This window comes from Motacilla alba, chromosome 4 (genome assembly GCF_015832195.1).
Source record: "Motacilla alba alba isolate MOTALB_02 chromosome 4, Motacilla_alba_V1.0_pri, whole genome shotgun sequence".
In the NCBI taxonomy this organism is placed as follows: Eukaryota; Metazoa; Chordata; class Aves; order Passeriformes; family Motacillidae; genus Motacilla; species Motacilla alba.
In genome coordinates this window covers 56,090,157-56,103,197 of record NC_052019.1, presented here as the reverse complement: position 1 = coordinate 56,103,197, position 13,041 = coordinate 56,090,157, and the positions used below count along the sequence as shown (strand labels likewise).

At 42.3% G+C, this 13,041-nt stretch overlaps 1 protein-coding gene across 1 annotated transcript in view; it reads right to left on the bottom strand.

Moving 5' to 3' along the window:
* Positions 1–13,041, bottom strand: part of PTPN13 (protein tyrosine phosphatase non-receptor type 13) — a 112,015-nt gene that overhangs the window by 11,561 nt on the left and 87,413 nt on the right. The window contains exons 23-36 of the mRNA XM_038134696.1: positions 12,685–12,816; positions 11,988–12,448; positions 10,866–10,994; positions 9,046–9,139; positions 8,204–8,289; positions 7,501–7,663; positions 6,374–6,588; positions 6,194–6,292; positions 4,149–4,510; positions 3,767–3,941; positions 2,334–2,492; positions 1,920–2,091; positions 1,607–1,817; positions 614–684 (exon numbers count right to left, since the gene is read on the bottom strand). Coding sequence (XP_037990624.1) covers positions 614–684; positions 1,607–1,817; positions 1,920–2,091; positions 2,334–2,492; positions 3,767–3,941; positions 4,149–4,510; positions 6,194–6,292; positions 6,374–6,588; positions 7,501–7,663; positions 8,204–8,289; positions 9,046–9,139; positions 10,866–10,994; positions 11,988–12,448; positions 12,685–12,816 — 2,529 coding nt within the window. The remainder of the gene's footprint in view (positions 1–613; positions 685–1,606; positions 1,818–1,919; positions 2,092–2,333; positions 2,493–3,766; positions 3,942–4,148; positions 4,511–6,193; positions 6,293–6,373; positions 6,589–7,500; positions 7,664–8,203; positions 8,290–9,045; positions 9,140–10,865; positions 10,995–11,987; positions 12,449–12,684; positions 12,817–13,041) is intronic.

Genomic DNA, 13,041 nt, shown 5'->3' with positions numbered 1-13,041 from the left:
CTCTGAAATTAAATTAGCCCCCATTGATTATTTTTCTAAAAGAAGCAAGGTATTTAATACTATGTTATGACATGCGTAGCATTTCTGCCTAGTTTCTGTGCATTGCCAAATTTCTATTTGAGTGACTACACTTCATATAATGGCTTTTTGAATGTTCTATTTAATGTGACCAGAAAGCATGAATGCTAACAAAAACAACCAACTCAAAGCAAACAGAAATGTTGATAAATAGTTTAACAACTTATGGTGGAAACATGCACCTTTGAGAACAGTCTTAATTCTTTTTTCCTCAAAATGTACAAGGTACAACCCCATTAACACCTGTCATTGACTACTTTTTTTTATTAATATTATCTGACACTTGGGTCCTTCTTCAAAGGAACTCTTCTGCTCTATATTAGAGTGAATTTCTAAACTACACAAGAAATGATATCATAAAAACACTACTAGTGAATCTCTTTTCATAGAGCTTTTAGAGGAAAGATCAAGCAAACTCCTGTTGGAGCTGGTCACAATAAGCTGGACTAGAATAGTATCTTATGGTCCATATCAGTTCCTTTATTTTTATAAACAGGTGAATTTCACTTGCTATGAGTAAGCACACAAATCTTACCATTAGCTTTCATTAGCCAAGGACTTGAGTTCTCAGAGCTTTTGGATTTTGGGAACACTGCATGACCATCCCTGTGAAAAGAAATATTTACAGGAATATTTATTGAAAAAAAAAAAGTAAATAATGGTAATCAACAGATATCAAAGTAAACAGTACTACTGGTAAAACTGCTAATCATTCCCAACCAACTTGGTGCCCTTTGCAAACTGAGCAATCCCCTCTTTCAAATCATCAATAAAGAAATGGAACTGGACTGGCCCCAATACTAAGCCTTAGGGAAACCCCACTAGCACCATTCACCATCCCTCTCTCACTCCAGACACATCCACAGCCTTTCCCTTATCCACCACATGCGGAACCCAGTCATGAAGGTAGATCAGGTGGGCCAGGCAGGACCTGGCTTTCCTGAACTCCTTGTCCTGTACAGGCTGTATGGTCACACTCGAGGTGATCCGTTCTGTAACCTCCCCTAGCACTGAGGTCAGGCTGACAGGCCTGTAGCTCCCTGCATCTTCTTGCAGATGGATGTCACACTGATCAACCTGCAGTCACCTGGGACCTCCCCAGTGAGCCAGGACTGATGACAAATGATGGAGAGTGGCTTGGTGAGCTCTCCTGCCAACTCCTTGCATATCCTTGGATGAATCTCATCCATCCTCACAGACCTGTGAGTGTCCAAGTGCCACAGCAGGTCTCTGACTAATTCCTCCTGGATGGCAAGGAGTCTATTTGAATACTTGTAGTTCATAGCTGGACACAGCCTTGTGTTCCCAAGAGGCGCAAAGCACAGCAAGTACCACGTACCCGTGTGCTCCACTGCAGCACAACAGCTGTGAATTTACAAACCCTTTCTGTAGAGTCAGTCCTCAGTAACATGTGGTTAATTTCCTGTCATACCCAGGAACAGGTTTTACTCCTATACTCATAGATACACTCATACAATCATGCAAGAAAAACAAAAAGTACAGGGAAGCATTTGCTTCCAGAACACACCTGGTTGCTTTGAGCACCACTGTTGGAAGGCGTGTTTCCAGCATTCTTTTGGCTTCTTTCAGAGTCATTCCTTGTGTGCTTACTCCATTAATGTAATGGATAATATCTAGTGCTTGGAGACTCTCCTCTCTGGCAGCAACCGATCTGGGGAGAATGTCACTAATATACACAACTTGATAAAGGCTGTCATGGCCTCCTGATAACGACAAACCTTTGCAGAGAAAGAAGGGGAAAACAATAAAAATCAAGGTTTCTTTGTAACTGAAGGGGAAGATTTTTCTTTAGGGCAAAAAGCAGATTAATTCCATGTTACCTAGCTCCTCCTTATGGCACGTCAGTGTAATGTCAGGCAGCAAATGAGGCAACACTGGCATCTTCGGTAACTCCAGAACACGCCCTAGCACTAATCTGACAGTCCTTGGAGCAGCTCGCAGAAAGTTGACAGCATCAGTATGGCTCATGTTAGTGACATCGATGTCATTAACCTGCAATGACCAAAGCAACACAGGTGTCCTTGTTAGGTCCCAAGTAAGACAGTATTACTGAGGAAGCATTCACTGCTGTTCTCAAGTGCTATTGAATCATGCCCCTCAGAAGGTGCTATCTTTGTCCTTTAGCCAGATTTGACTTGGTCTACAACACAGTTCACTTTTTTTTTTTTTTTTTTTTGGACTCAATGTTGTCCTTTTTGTGCAATCCCTGTAAATGAAAATGTGAATTCTCTCACTTTTATGAGTCGGTCTCCAGGCCGCAGTCTCCCATCGCTTTTGGCAGGATCCTGAACGATGTCATGAACGTAGCAGCCGACACTGTCGTTACCCTTGGTCACTGTAAAACCCAGACTGCCCTTGTCTGACTTTGTCAGAGTCACTTGGAGCTCCACTTCCTAGGGGGACAAAACAGCACTTTATTAACAGGCAATCAGAAGAAATACAAACATTTTACTGAATTTAAGACAAATGATTTACCTACTGATTTAAGTGCAACACAAGCCTGGAACTATACATATTTCTTATCAGGCTCACCTTAGTTGCTTCAAATAAGCATCTCTAATGAGTTCTAGACAGAACCAAATAATGATTTACAAGAAAATAATATGAGGCCAAAAGTCTATGAATTCAACAAAATTTTGAAGGCACACATCAAAAATCATACCTTATTTTACCCTAATCTAGCTGCCATATATAAGAAAGGTTCTGCGTTTTTAAATATCTCAACACATCCATAATTATTCAGAACAAAATAAGTGAGCATATTTTGCTACAGTGAGACACAATACCATAGAGCTTATCTGGAAACTGAACACATGCACGTGTTTTGCCTGTTTTAATTTGCATTAATTTTGATTTGAAAGATATAGATCTGTCTCATTTGCATAAAAAAAATCACAAAGCACCAGGAAGGATGGAGGGAAAACTTCTGAAGAAGAGACTAAGAAAAATACAGTTTCTTGTCAAAATGGGGTATTGGCTATTTATAACCTGGAATATCCTCACAACTGGGATGTATCAAGATTCAGTTTCAATTTTTTTCAATCTTTGAACAGATTATGTGGGGATATGGAAGTCCCTTCTGATACACAAGACATTTCTGTGGTGTCAAAAGCTTTCTCAGAAGAGCCTCAAGAACATCTTGCAGCACAGCAGAAAGTCATTGGGATTCATAGTTATAAATGCAGCAAAGAACAGGGTCTCCTGATGCCCTTGATGCCTCAATCTATCCTCTGACCTCTGAACAATCACCTAAAACTGAAAGAGCAGAAGCAAGATATCTGCCATTTCAGCTTCCTCTGAATACATGGTTGAAAGGCAGGTAAATATTTAATGGCAAGGTTTCCAAGATGAAATGACCCATGAAGTGGACATATACACATCCACCTATGTACACGTGGATGTCTTCACATCCACAGAGGGAAATGTATCAACTCTTCAAGAACCCACACAGAAAATACCTGCAGACACTGGCACGAGCAGCTGACATTGATTACAAATGGCAATGTAAGAGCCATTTATTAGGCACGCACCCAGATTAGTGCAAGTATAACCTACCGCTATCCCATTTGTAAATTAATGTGCCTAATTTCTATTCACTCCCAAAATCATGACTAAAACAACCACAGAAGGACATTCATGCTCCTGAAAGACAGAAATAGTGTATTACTGGCTCATATTCTTCAGCATTTTTTTCCAGCTGGGTGAGCAATGAATCTATTTCTCCCAGGTGTGAAGTCAGCTCAGAGACAGGAGTAGCATAACAGTCATTTATTAACATGGATGTGGTAACATCAGGTATAGTTCTACACGTGGGGATCACTGGCAAATCCAAAGGCAGATCACTGCAGATAAAGCAGAAAAAAAAAAAAAAAAAAGAAAAACAGGAATAAGTGCAATGTGGCTGTCATTCATAAATTAATATATAAACCAAGGTTGACTTTATGCAGATCTAAAAAGGAAACCAAGCGAAGTATTTCTATGAATAGGTCCAATGAACTACTTCTATAAACATTTCTGCAGGATGATGAGGATCACTATCAGCAGCATACCTGTCCTCCAGCTCTGCCTTGCCAGGAGCCTCCTGATCAGGATACAGGATGGTGCGAACAGTGTCCTTCTGAGCAGCGTGTGCCTCATACTGACTCTGTGCCCGTGCCTCAGCTTCACCTGAGCCCTGGTACAGCGCAGAACTCCAGCCAAGGCCCACCTGGGCTGCTGACTCCATCACCTCCTCATCACCACTTCTGCTGCTGTCACTGTAGCTGTCTCTTCTGGAGGGAGATTTTAGCCTTTTCTTGCTCAGATCAGTAGTTTCATTTTCATCTGAGCTGTCACCTTGTTCTCTATTTGATGGACCAGAAACTTCTCTGCTGACGTCTGGAAAAACTTGTTGGGGCGAATGGATGGGGGTCTACAACAACAAAACATGGGGGGGAATGGATGGGGGTCTACAAAAGCATTTAACTCGTAATAATCCAGTTCTGATTATCCAGTTCAAAGACTACATAAAATTACCAAACAACAAGGAGTCAGTGGCTACTGACTGAACTGTTGAAACACATCATTGCACAGTTTCAAAAAGTTCAATGCAACTTGGCGAAGACAAAGTGTGCAAAACTCTGAAACTTAAGCTGCTAAAAACCTTTAAATTCATCTAAGGAAAACAAAAATACTTTAGCTTCAGAAAGCCTACTGACAGATGCTTTTAAACTATGCCCCGCAGTCTTCTATACAACTACTGAAATCCCTTCCAACAAGAAGCTGAGGCTCACAGTGCTACTGAAGTCAAACCAGCCTCACAGAGGAGGGAAACAGAGAAGCTGTCAACCAAAAAGCAACAGTAACAGACTACAAAAACGAAGATAATTTATGCCAAATGGTGACTGTTAACCAAGTTATTAACCACCACCAGACTGAATAACAATTTTGCCAATTGTCACATATTCCCAAGAATTATGTCAGCCAGTAGACAAAAAGATTTAAAAGCTTCATCTATGCTTTCATGGTCAGATTCTTGTGTACATGAACGCATCAATCTGTGATAATGTAAAGAAAAATTTTGGTTTTCCTCTTCTTTTAATATGTGCACTGCTTTATTAAAGTTCCTGTTAAAGTTTGATGAAGTTCTATTAAAGCTCCTGTTATTCCACATTACAAACACGTCTATTATAGGAATAGTTATTTATATTATTATAAATATATGCTGATCTCTCACTCCAATCCTAACTTCCCTTAAATTTCTATTTGTCAATTTAAACTTCTCTCATCAGACTTGAATGATTTTATTGTTTGACAATAATGTTAAAGTAACTCAGAATCACAGAATCAGAGTATCCTGAGATGGAAGAGACCCACAAGGATCATCCAAGCCCAATTCCTGGCCCTGCACAGGACAGCCTCAGGAATCACACCATGTGACAGAGAGCCACGTCCAAACGCTTCTTGAACTCTGGCAGGCTTAGTGCTGTGATGAATTCCCTGGAGAACTTAAATTGAAGACCTGTCTCCATTAGTTTTACACTTTCCTGTATTATGGAAAGCCTAATTTTCAGGCAATTTGTCCTCTACACTCTCTTTTGCTGAAACACATTTCATTTCCACTTCTTCAAGTATCCTAAAATGGCCTTCTGTTCTTTCAATTTATTTACTGGACCATTTTGAAAATATTCTTTGGGACACCTCTAATTTCCAGGAGGTAAATATGACAACCTTTTCCCTGTTTTTACATACATCAATACCAAATTGGTGTTTTGCAGAATATCCTTCACAGAAATATCCAATTTCTATCTGATACCAACCTCAAAACATTGGGCTGCAAAGAAATCTCTGCTCCAGAAACACTGTATTAGACCAATTTCTCATGCCTCAGGTCACAAAATGGAGGAAAAAAGCTTTTGAAGCCACACATTCCTTTAACATTCACACAAAACAGTGCACTCCTAAGGGATTCATTCCATGAATCACATCTCTATGAGCACTCTCCCCATTATTCCATCTGCATCGTGCATTTAACTAACCCACCCACCCACCAGATCAAATAAACGAACCTTTAATAGCAAATTATGTTTAAAAAATCCCATGCCAGACACCTTACCAGCAATGAAGGATCAATGTCTGGTAGTATTCCAGATGGTGGCCGGCAAAGGAGAAGAGAGACCTCTGGAGACGTTCCCCTCAGAGCAGAGATGACTTCCTGTGGCCACAGAGGGGTTCAGTGTCAGATGCACACTTGCAGGACTACCACGGTATCAGTTTCACTACTATAGGTACAAACCTGCTGGGACAAACCCTTCAGCGATGCCCCGTTCACTTTGAGGATGACGTCCCCGATCTCTATCTGCCCACTCTCTGCAGCTGGCTGCCCAGGGAAGAGCTTCTTCACCCTCACAATCGTTGATCCCAGCTGCTCTGGGGTCAGGTTATCCTCACGGCAGAAACTGAACCCGAGGCCTGAGCTGTTCTTCAAGAGTTTTACCTCAAATGTGTTCTCTGTAAAAGAAACATTTACTTATTGTTTCCCATAGCACATGGCCATGGAAAGAGTGTCTGGTGCTCATATTCCAGACATGACAATGTGCAATCTCCCCCTCACATGGTTCTTTCACTGAGCTGAACAGAAGTGTTATCCAAAAGATCCCTCCAGGTTAAAGAGGACAAAAAGCTGATCCTGACTTCTCAGTCGGCTTGCTTGGCCTGACAACATCAGGATGCAGAAAGGCAGATTGTCTCCAAAGGTCTATTCCCTAGGAAGTCTATTAAGAAACCTTTTAAAGCACAAAGTGACACAACCTTTCCAGCCACTGATCAGGCATTAGTGAGAGCAGAAACTGGAGCTCCTGGCAGACAGGACAGAGCCCATGCAAGAAGACCCAAAGGTATCTGCAGGGATTCTGCCGTCTGGGTAGGCTTCTCTTCACTTGCACAAGTCACCAGCAAGAGAGGGTGAATTATGACAACCTATATTCAGGGGCACAAATCCTTCTTTCTTCATCTAGCTCTTGATGTCTTCTCTCTCCTAAGACAGGAGCTGCAGGACCCACAGAAGCACTCATTTATATATAATTATCTAAACTGCCCTTGGCACCCCTTAGCAGCACCAGATACAGCAGCACCCCCTTTACTCCAACCTTGCTACAGCCTTGGCATCTAAGGCTGGTGAAACTGGGAAACAACATGAAACAGTGAGAGAGAAAACAGTTAACAGCAGTTAAACAAAGTAACCAAGATGTGAAAGGAAGTCTTAAAAAGAAACACAACAGCACAAAAAGAAAGAGACTGCATTATGTGCAACAGCTTGGTATAGATTCTTAGCCACTCCATTTCCATCCTAAGAAGTAAAGAAAATATTGTGAAACTACAGCATGCTTTGACAGTTAAGACAATCGTTCTGTGGGACCTGACCTGCAGTGACAAAGCTGTAATCTTTGGCATTTGAAGATTCTGTCGCTGCCTTCTCCTGTGGCTCACACTGCCCCGCCTGATTTGGGAGTGTGCACTGTGGTGTCACTGGAGCATGAGCCTTGGCCCCTGAAAACTGACCTTTTTCCAACAGCAGGTGCACCACCTAAAGAGATGAAACATTCTCCAGTTAACTGACAACAGAGATAGCACGGTCTAAAGCATGTGTTTCCTTCTAAGTTCTCAGGGTCCAAACTTTTACAGCAGCAAGTGTTATAGAGACTCCCCTCCCCACATATGTCCTCCAAATATTCCTTATTTTTTAAGGGCTGTTAAATGACAACCTCCAAAATATACTAATGGACTTGCAAGACACTTGCCAAGAGAGTAAGAAAGGGTTTTCTTCCTATGAAGTTGTGAGGGTGTTAAGCGGTGTCAAAGATAGTGTCACTTGCACATTTGTACAGGGAATTAAGTTGAAAACATTTTATAAAGTGAACACAAATAGTAGTTCTCAGTTGTTTTGAATGTGTACACACTCACTGGCTATTTTCAGGTGTGCCAGGAAGCCAAGGAGTCCAAGAAAGCAAATCTAAAGTAACCACAACAACACTGGGGAGAATTCCAGTCTTGAGGTTCCTTCACCTCTTTTCCCTGATAGAGAACTGGTTTACCACAGACAGGAGTAGAAGCAGCAGCCACTCACCTGGCCTGTGTTTCTCAGTGTTTCAACAGCTTGCTTATGGGTAGCTCCTTCCAAACTAATCCCATTGACAGAGAGCACACGGTCACCTACATTAATAATTTAACAAAAAGGCAGAGCATCACCTATAAAACATCTATGATGCACAGAAACTTTCAAGTCTGAGCTAACAAGGACAGTTATTTAAGGAAATTCTCCCTCCCTTCCGTGTTCTGAGTCAAGAAGAGAGCTTTGCAAATAAACTACGTGGTTCGAATCAAAGGTGTTTTCCAATCTAATGATTCTGTGGGATAATTCCATGTCAAAACTAATGTTAACAATCAGAGTGACAGCCTGCCAGAAAGCTCAGACTCTTTATTTAAAACAAATCTTAGTCCACAGCAGGAATGCTCACTTCACTGAAGAATGTGGCCTGGCTTACTAACAAGAAGAGCCATAACAATTACAGCATTTTTTGTTTTGAGCTGCCAGGCGTGCCAAGCAAGAAGGCCACAAATAACACAAAGCCCTCTCTCTCTGTGCCTGGAACAGAGAAGCATTCTCCATTAACATAGGCTGCTTTAGAGAACAAAAATCCCACAAGCTATCTCCTATTTTTCCTCTCCACAGTCTCAGCATTGCTAGTTCTGCAGTTGCTCTACATTAGTTTTTTGATCTTCGCCTGCAGAATTAGCTATCAAGGCAATATTTAAAATGACAACTGCAACAGCCCAGTGAAAAAGGTGCAAAGACAGGAGGCAGAGTGCTAGTGTTTCCAGGCCACAGGATATTGTCAGGTCCCCCACAGACAGTCCTCTGCCATTTTTTCACATTAAGAGTCTCCACTGAAAGAATGGAAATCCTACCTTTTTCTATTCTGCCATCTGCTTCAGCTGCTCCCCTGGGAATAATTGCTTTCACATAAATACCACCATGCCTTATGCTAGTATTTACACCACCCTAAACAGAAAACAAAAATAGGATTGTTAATCTTTTTGCAGTTAGAATACTTAGTAATCAAACACAGTGTCACACAAGGAAAACTGTTCTTAGGAAGCATTTGGGCCACTGGCATGTAGAAAAAACAGAGAAACTATCAAAACCAAAATGTTATATCAAGCATGTTCTGTGCAGTCATGCAATTTGCTACGAATGAAGTTGGGGTGGGAAGATGGTAAAAACACAATGCATCACGATGCAAATGCACAAAACACAAACAAATGTCCTTCAGCAGAAACACGTCTGCATTTTGTTGGACTTTACATGCTTGCATGCACACCAAAGCTCAGAGATGTGCAAGAGCACAGCATGCCAAAGCAGGAGATGCACAACCACGCAGTGTCCTACTCCAGCACAACTCCTCTGATGGAACAGGAGATTAGCGAGTGCTGCTTTCTCTCAGTTCAGACAAGTTTGAAGGTCTAAACTGCTCAAGCTGAAGTGACATTGTTTTCAGAGGGCCTTGGCCTTTCTGCTGATTGCAGAGGGGGTAGGACTAGATGGTCTTTAATTGTCCCTTCCATCCTAAATCATTGTGTGATTCTGGCTCACTGGGCTCCCCAGACTTGGAGGGAAGAGGAAGACCAACAGCATGTTAATGTTCACTCCCAAAGTACCCAGGTAACTGCACACCACTCCTCACCACCACTGCACAGCAAAACAATGAAGAGGCAGAATGGAGGCTACAAAAGCAAAGGACATTGGCAGAAGACACCACCTGGTCACTCCTCAAGGGAAATCTTTGCATTAGCTGGCATCTTCTAACATCTCTACAAAGCCAGTGCATGCAGGTCTGGAACTACTCAGTAACCAACTCCTGCTCAACCACTGTTTCTTCAACTTTCTCGAGCAATGGAACATGACTTTGAATAGACTGGGATGCCAAAATAACATAATTTCCTTCTGCTCCTCTTACAGTCCTAGCCATATATATATGGAAACAGCGCTAGGCTTCCAAATCATTCCTCCACTGAAAATAGCTGAATATTAAAATACATTAAAAAGTATATTTTAATATAGGAACAGATGCAGTGGAAAATGTACCTAAATTATTCTCTTCTTCCCTGAAGTGCCACTCTGCAGTATGACAGGCCCTAAACATAAAATTACCTTGAAAATCTTATAGCCTGAAGAGAAATCAGTCTTTAAAAATATGGTTTTGCCTCGTATTGCAAGAAAGCAGTGCCAGCCAGGTCTCATTTGGGTTTATGTAGTTTTTTGCTTTCTGCCTTTTCTCCAGCAGAGGGAGAACACTGAACATGGTGAATGTGACTGAGCATGCACAGGTACTCTTAAATAACACTACCACTTCCTCTGCCTGTAGTGACAGTCTGGGAGGATCTCACTTCCTTCCTTGCAAATTTGCCACAAGATTAGGTAGCAAGGGACAAAGACCATCTTGCCTTTTGTACTCACAAAGCAGCATCTGTGACAAGAATCTATTTTAGGACTTTAGGGCTCCACCATAAAACAAAAAACAAGAATTACTTAAAGGGCAGATGACAAGAAAATGAATATAAATTAATAGTATTACTTTTCAGTTTTGGTAAGATTACCCACAGATCAATAAATCTATAAATTAAAGTGATTCCAGAAAATATTTTGCTTCCTTGTAATTTAGCAATTTAATGGGTTGCTGGGAGTAGAAAAAAAAGAGAAAACATCTAAAAACCTTGTCAAACAGTACCGTGACACTTATTCCCAAGCCGTTATCTTTTTTTGCTAGTTCAACCTCAAAGATATCTCCAGGTTTAAGAAGCGTTGCAGAAACCTTTTTAGAATTCACTTTGTTTGCTGTATTTGATGAGGAAGAATCCTTTATTTACAAAAAAAAAAAAAAAAAAAAGAGAGAGAGAGAGAAAGAAAGAAACAAAACAAAAAGAGATAATGATTTGCCTTTTGCCTTTGGAACAAATGCTTACAGCTAAGACCCTAAAGGGTGGGGTTTTGAGTCAGACACAGCCAGAAGGCCACATGGCAAGGTACCAATTAATAGGACTCAAGGCTCACAGCTTCAACTCTTCCATTCCTGCCATTGAACAGGTTTAGCACAGAAATATGCTTGGCCTTTAGCAGCCAAGTCTTTAGTGTCCAACTGAGCTGGTTACAGAACACTGAAAGTGCAGTACTTCAGCAGTACAGCAGCTTAGAGTCTGTTGGATTAATTAGCAGGAGCTGCCACAATTTAATTGAATAACCTCCATCAGAAGAACAGAGGAATCTCTGCAAGTTGGAAACAAATTTGCAGTACTTGTGATTGTGCCCTTTTGGAAAGGTGAAGCAGCAATTTTGTCTGCTCAAGAGCATGACTCACTGCTGAATTTTAATGCACAAGAGCAGTTTTTCAACGATTAGATCAATCCCAGAAAACAATGAATTCTGCTGCTGGAGTGGGCACTCCAGATGCATCACTCCTACCTTCCTTGAGGAAAAACTTCATTTATCTGCCAAGTGAATAAACTTACCTCTAGGAGTGGTCACTAGGTTATGAACATATTGGACAAACACACAGAATTGGCAGGAGGTTTCCTACAGCCTCAGGAAGTGCACTCTAGGTTCATCCCAAAGCACAATCTGCCTCTAGTAAGGCACATCTTGTGACATTGGAAAGCTGGAAAGTTGTTCGAAGTTACAGAAGTGATTTTGTCCATTTATTTTTAACAAAATCACCGTGCTATTAGAAATCAGCCACTAGCATTAGCTGCAGGCTAGGCCAGGCTGCTCTTCCCTCACATCCTGACACCCAGAGACAGCTATCTCAATACCACTATCACACTGATGGGAAATATTCATATGAAATCCACTATGCCTTTTTAGCTGGCTGCTGCTCCTGGCTGCCGGAGTAAGTTGCTTCATCCATGTCGGAATCCCCTCGGTCAGAATACTCCACAGGCTCCACTACCCCGGGCCTTTTATTTTTTGCTCGAGTACTGTCCAACGAGGATCTTCTCTTCTCGATGGCTTTCGAGGCCCCAGCCTGGGACTCGCTGTAATGCTGAGCATCCTGCTGGGCTCTGCCACTGGCACGTTTGCCCAAGAAGCCGGCCGGCTGGCCCTGGGACAGGCTGGCGCTCTCGGTCCTGGAATCCTGGGAGCTCACGCTTCCATCCCGCTTGGACAATCCGGAGAGGCTCCCCGAAACAGGCCTCTGGTGACCACGGCACCGGCTGTGCTCTTCTGAAGAGGACTCTGCCTCGTTGTCCTGCACTGAGGAGGGCCTCCTCAAGTAACCCCTGGCTCCATTACTGATATGAGCTGTGTTAGATGATGCTGCAAACCAGGAGACAAGACAGCCATCAGCAGCTGGCAACAGCTTATCTGAAGCACCACACCCTTTTCTCAGCTTACAACCCAGGAAGGTTTCACCTGCTCGGATATTCCGCAGAAAGCTCTCTGTTCACACAGTACCCCCCCAATGGTTACTCTCACACAACCTCTTCCTTCTGTCTCTGAATACCATTCCAAGCTAGCTGGGGTTGTTCACAGGGGAGACTGCAGATCCCTACCTTTGGACAGCTTGTCCTTGGGCTGGGAGATGACCAGCGTCACGTCCTCAGGAGCGTTCTCCAGGATTTCCAAGGCTGCATGCTGGCTGACGCCTTCCAAACTCGTGCTGTTGATGGATATGAGGCGGTGCCCTGCACAGAAGGGGTTGTTCAGATACAGCCTAACACCTACATTTTTACCCATTAGTGACAACGTGGAGTACAGGTCTGACAATTAGCAGGAGCTGCCACAATTTAATTGAATAGCCTCCATCACATGAACTGAGGAACCACTGCAAGTTGGAAACAAATTTGCAATACTTGTGATTGTGCCCTTTTGAAAAGGTGAACCTCTACACAATGCACGGATTAAGAATT